Raw genomic sequence first — 5,450 nt, 5'->3', positions numbered from 1 at the left:
ACAAATCTTATTTTGAATTGGGAAAACTGCCATTTTATGATGGAAAAAGGCATTGTGCTTGGGCATAAGGTGTCCAAAAGGGATTTTGAAGTTGATCCGGCAAAGGTTAATGTTATTTCCAAGTTACCTCCTCTAAATACTGTGAAAAGTGTAAGAATGTTTCTAGGCAAGGACTTCTCAAAAGTGGTGAACCCAATGTGTATATTGTTGGATAAAGATGCCAAGTTTCACTTTGATAAAGCTTGTATGGGAACTTAAGCGGCATTTGACAAACGCTCCTATCATTCAAACTCCTAATTGGGAGTTATCGTTTGAGTTGATGCGTGATGCAAGTGATGTCACCTTGGAAGTGGTGTTAGGCCAAATAGTGGGCAAGCTTTTCCATCCATTCACTATGCTAACAAAATAAAGAATTCCACTCAAATGAACTATACGATAACTGAAAAAGAACTTCTTGCAATTATTTATGCTTTTGATAATTTTTGTTCTTATCTTGTAGGTTCAAAAGTGGTGGTGCATTTGGACCATGCTGCAATCCGGTACCTCTTGGCAAAAAAGGAGTCAAAACCGAGACTCCTTGATGGATTCTACTCTGGCAAGAACTTGACTTAGAAATCAAGGATAGAAAAGGCACGAAAAATCAAGTGGCAGACCACTTGTCTCATCTTGAGATGGGGGAAGACCTTTGGGGCTCGAGGAGATCAATGAGTCCTTTCCCGATGAACAAGTCTTTGTAGCCATAGTTGTTGTGGATAATGAGTTACCATGGTATGCCGATATGACCATTTTCTTGGTGAGTGGGTTACTACCTCCAGGGTTTCCTTCATACCAAAAAGAGAAGTTCTTGAGGGATAGGGACTCGTATTATTGGGATGAAACTTATTTGTTCAAGATATGTGCCGACAACATTAAAATGGTATGTGTCATAAGAGAGAAAGGGATGATAATTTTGAGGACTTGTAGCTAGGGTTCTCGAGTGTGGATTCTACCCAACTTGTTCAAAGATGCCAACACTATAGCCAAAGCTTGTGACCAATGCCAACGTCAAGACAATATTTCAAAGAAAGAGTGAAATGCATCTGAATCTGATTGTGGTGATGGAGTTGTTTGGCATGTGGGGAATTGGTTTTATTGGTCCATTTGTGAGCTCCTACAATAACAACTACTTCCTTGTGGCAGTTGACTATGTGCCCAACTAGATTGAAGCGGTATCTTTACCAAACAATGAAGCAAGAAGTGTTACCGTGTTTCTCAAAAATAATATTTTAACAAGGTTTGGGACTCCAAGAGCTATCATAAGTGATGGTGGTTCACATTTTTGCAATCGATCATTCACCTCCTTGCTAGAAAATATGAGGTCAAGCATAAGGTTACTATACTGTATTACCCACAAATAAGTGGGTAAGTAAAGGTCTCCAACCGGGAGTTAAAAGAGCATTTTGGCTAAAATTATCACTGCCAATAAGATGGATTGGTCAAGAAAACTTGATGATGTTCTCTGGACATATAGAACGGCATACAAGACACCAGTTGGCATGTCCTCATATAAGTTGGTATTTGAAAAGGCTTGTCATTTGCCCGTGGAGTTGGAGCACAAAGCTATGTGGGCCATGAAGAAGTTAAACTTGGAATGGGCCGATGCGGCAAATTTAAGAATTTATCAACTTAATGTTATGGATGAATTCTAGTTCCAAGCATATGAGAGTGCTTTATTGAAGCATCTCCACGACAAGAAGATCATGAAGAGGGAGTTCCACCCCAGGGACTTGGTTGTTCTTTACAATTTAAGGTTTACGTTTTTTCCGGGCAAGTTGAAATCAAAATGGTCCGAGACATTCAAGGTTGTACATGTTTACCACTTTGGTGTCGGGAATTTGGAGACCGACGATGGAAATGTTTTTTAAAAAAGTGAATGGACGACGAATTCAGTATTATTTGGGTCCCAATAATACAACAAAAAAAGTGGTATGTGAAGTTGAATTGATGGAACCCCCAGTTGCATTAAGTTGTGTTTGTTATTGCGTCGTGCCACAACGTTAAATAAGGTGCTTCTTGGGAGGTAACCCAAGTTCTTATCCTTTCATTATTTTTTTATTTTCACTTTCGATAGTTCTTTGAGTAGATTTTTCTATTTTTAGTTGGTTTGATTGTATTGGTATAGTTGTGCAGGTCTTAAAGATGATTGGAATTTAGTAGTGAAAGACATATAGTTGACAAGCCACAAGTGAATTTCGTGGATTTAAATTCGGCTCCACGATTTAAAATTGTGGACTCAAGTTGAACTACATCTGAGCACTCAAGGAGTTTATAAAAATTCGGTTCCACGATAATAATTTGTCTAGCCAATTTTAGTTCAAACTCACGTAAGGCAATTTTAGGTAAATCGTGGAGATTTTTGGAAGGGACCCGAAATTTATTAAAAGAAAAAAAAATGAAAAATTAAACATCCTCTCTACCTGCATTAGGTAGGGGTAAAGTCTGGTACCCTCCCCAGATCCCACTTGTTGGGAACATACTGGGTTTGTTGTTGTTATTATTGTAAAAAAATAAAAAAAAGAGAGATTAAATAAAAAGGTTTAGTTCTTCTTCTTTTTCACTTATTTTCATTCTTCTGTTTCATACCCTCTCTCTCAATTTGCCTTCTCTCCTCCACCTCTCAATTCACCCAACAAGAGACTTCATCACTGACACACAAATATCAGCTGCAAATGACAAGGATCACTGATTAGACAGCTGACTAGACAAATTTAAACGGCAGCTAGGCCTTTTCTTTCGAATTTTAGTTTGGGAGAAAGTTAGTTAAGAGAGTCACACTTTATGCACTTTTTATTTTTGAATTCCTTTCAATTGTCAATTAGTATAAGTATGAGTGATTCTAATAGAGACCTTATGCAATTATCATAATACAAATCTGCTCTCCCTTCTTCTGATTCTCTTATCCTCTCTTCTCTCTTCCTCTCTTATTTTTGAATCATTGTTCCATTGACTCAACTTAATACCAATTTGGTATCAATTGGTATCAGAGCTTGCATAAGCGATGGGTCCTCGTAAGGCAGTAGATGTTGTCACTGAGAATCAAATTCCTGATTTACAAGAGCAATACGAAGACCTGGCAGCACAGTAAGTGGATTTGCGAGCTATAATTGATCAAAAAACACAGGATTTAAGGGATGATATGGAGCGCAGTCACACAGAGATGATTCAGATGGTCATTACACTCAAAAACTCCATTGATGGAGTGCAGTTACATCAACAATCTCGAGAGAGTGCATCAACTTCCAATAATAGAGATCAGGGAGCTCAAATGAGACAAGGTATCTTAGGTCCTAACCCTTACTGCACTAATTTCAATGATCGTGGGCATAATCTGTTGTTTCCTCTATTCAATGGGAAAAATCTAAAAACATGGTTGTATAGAGCTGAACAATACTTCACTGTTGATAATACACCTAATAACCTGAAGGTCGACCTGGTTGCAATGAATTTGGATGATGTGGCTTTAGTTTGGCACCAATCATATTTAAAATGTAGAGACTCAGTAATTCCACCTAATTGGGAAGAATATTTGGCTGCTTTGGTGGAAATATTCAGTGAAGAATTTGCATATCCGATGTTAGAACTAGATCTGTGAGGGAATTCCAATTTGCTTTTGCACGTTTGCTTGCTCAATGTGATCTATTTGTCAGTCAAGATATCTCCTGCTTTCTAGGAGGTTTAAAGGAGGAATTGGTGAACCCTGTGAAGATGCATGAACCTCAAACACTCTCTAAGACCTATAGGTTAGCTAGGTTGGCTGAGGAAACCTTAGCAGCTAATTTCAGAGCTCACAAACACTATCCCTCGGATGGATCTCCTTTGCCTGTGAGGAAACCAACCTATGAACCGCCTGCACATAAACCTAGCCACCTTATTCCAACTTCTATGCCCAAGCTAGCCTTACCAGCACCAATCACTACCAACATTCCTAGAACTAGAAGAACCATATCTCCTGCTGAGATGCAAGCTAGGAGAGCTAAAGGCTTTTGCTATTTTTGTGATGAAAAGTGTACTCCAGGTCATTAATGTAACCTTCCCAAGCAAATGTTTGTTATGTATTTGGAATTCCCTAAGGAAGAACTGGTGGAGGAAGACTTATCTAAATCTGAGTATGATTCACCTAAAGAATAATGGTCCAATTCTAAAGGTAACACTCCTATGATTTCCTTGTGTGCTCTTAATGGGCTGCAAGATGCTCAGACCAATCATGTAAATGGATACAGTGATAGGCGACCAATTAAGATTTTATTAGATGGTAGAATCACCCACAACTTCATTAATGAAGAGTCTGCTAAGAGATTGGGCTGCACAGTTCACCCTACTAATGTAGGATATGTGAGTATGGGAAATAATACTTTGGAAGCTACTTCAGGAGTGGTGTGGAACTTTGAATGGATCCTGCAGGGTACTACCTTCACTTCTGATTTAATTGTGTTTCCTGTAGGTAAGTATGACTTGGTATTGGGTGCATTATGGATGAAGACCGTGGGGCTTGTCACTATGGACTACTCTGAGCTCACTATGGCATTCCACTACCAAGGCAAGTTCCATTTATTGAAAGGTGTCACTGATGAATATAAGGTGCTCAATTCTAAAGGAATAGGTAAACTAGAAGGTGACGAGGTCCAACTCTTCATATTACATATGGTCACATCTCAGCATACATCAACAAACAACAGTCAACTTAATGCTGTTCATTTGGCTAATGAGCATAATATTCCAGCTCCTATCGAGCACCTACTTAGAAGGTACTCTCAGATCTTTGCTAAGCCTACCTCACTACCTCCTGTCAGGGGCCAATTTGATCATCAGATACCCTTGCAACTAGGAGCTAAAACTGTTAACATTAGGCCCTATAGGTATTCAGTCATGAAGAAAGATATTATAGCAAAGATTGTTCAAGAAATGCTACCACAAGGGATTATTCAATATAGCAACAATACCTTTTCTTCCCATGTCGTCTTTGTAGGAAAAGAATATGTTGTGGAGGCTATTTGTAAACTACAGGGAGTTGAATCAGTGTACTATCGAAGACAAATTTCTTATATCAATCACAGATGAATTGGCAGGTGCAACAATTTTCTCTAAAATTGACTTAAGGTCTCTCTATCACCAGATTAGAATGGTGAAGGGACATTCCAAAAATAGCTTTCAAAACACACATGGGCCACTATGAATACTTGGTAATTCCTTTTGGGCTAACCAATACTCTCTCTACCTTTCAGTGCTTAATGAATCATCTATTTTAGCATTTCTTAAGGAAATTTATCATGGTGTTCTTTGATGATATTCTGATATACAGTGGCAACTTGCAAGATCATGTTATGAATCTCCATCAGGTCTTTGATACCATGGCGCAACACATCTTGTTGGCCAAACAACCCAAGTGTGCTTTTGGAGTTTCTAGGGTGGAA

General features: G+C 38.6%; 2 protein-coding genes across 2 annotated transcripts; both read left to right on the top strand.

The window, feature by feature from the left end:
• Positions 1–1,466: 1,466 nt before the first annotated feature.
• LOC104119091 (uncharacterized) lies at positions 1,467–1,904 on the top strand. Its single transcript, XM_009630503.1, has 2 exons — positions 1,467–1,643; positions 1,689–1,904. Exons 1-2 carry the CDS (start codon positions 1,467–1,469, stop codon positions 1,902–1,904), a joined length of 393 nt encoding a protein of 130 aa, XP_009628798.1.
• Positions 1,905–3,037: 1,133 nt separating this feature from the next.
• LOC138892981 (uncharacterized) lies at positions 3,038–5,097 on the top strand. Its single transcript, XM_070176742.1, has 4 exons — positions 3,038–3,120; positions 3,187–3,612; positions 3,687–4,054; positions 4,184–5,097. The coding sequence occupies exons 1-4, from the start codon at positions 3,038–3,040 to the stop codon at positions 5,095–5,097; spliced, it is 1,791 nt and encodes a 596-aa protein (XP_070032843.1).
• The last annotated feature ends 353 nt before the right edge of the window (positions 5,098–5,450 follow it).

The sequence above is a fragment of the Nicotiana tomentosiformis genome, chromosome 5 (genome assembly GCF_000390325.3).
Source record: "Nicotiana tomentosiformis chromosome 5, ASM39032v3, whole genome shotgun sequence".
NCBI lineage: Eukaryota > Viridiplantae > Streptophyta > Magnoliopsida > Solanales > Solanaceae > Nicotiana > Nicotiana tomentosiformis.
The sequence above is the reverse complement of the archived record's forward strand: the minus strand, read 5'-3'. Positions and strand labels throughout refer to the sequence as shown.

What these genes read in the sequence shown, in the direction of transcription:
- LOC104119091 (XM_009630503.1), top strand. Translation starts at nt 1,467, where the DNA reads ATGGATTGGTCAAGAAAACTTGATGATGTTCTCTGGACATATAGAACG. An exon ending in ACTTGGAATGGGCCGATGCG is followed by an intron (nt 1,644 to 1,688) that starts GCAAATTTAAGA and finishes GATGAATTCTAG; the next exon opens with TTCCAAGCATATGAGAGTGC.
- LOC138892981 (XM_070176742.1), top strand. Translation starts at nt 3,038, where the DNA reads ATGGGTCCTCGTAAGGCAGTAGATGTTGTCACTGAGAATCAAATTCCT. An exon ending in GAAGAATTTGCATATCCGAT is followed by an intron (nt 3,613 to 3,686) that starts GTTAGAACTAGA and finishes TCTATTTGTCAG; the next exon opens with TCAAGATATCTCCTGCTTTC. An exon ending in TGATGAAAAGTGTACTCCAG is followed by an intron (nt 4,055 to 4,183) that starts GTCATTAATGTA and finishes CCAATTCTAAAG; the next exon opens with GTAACACTCCTATGATTTCC.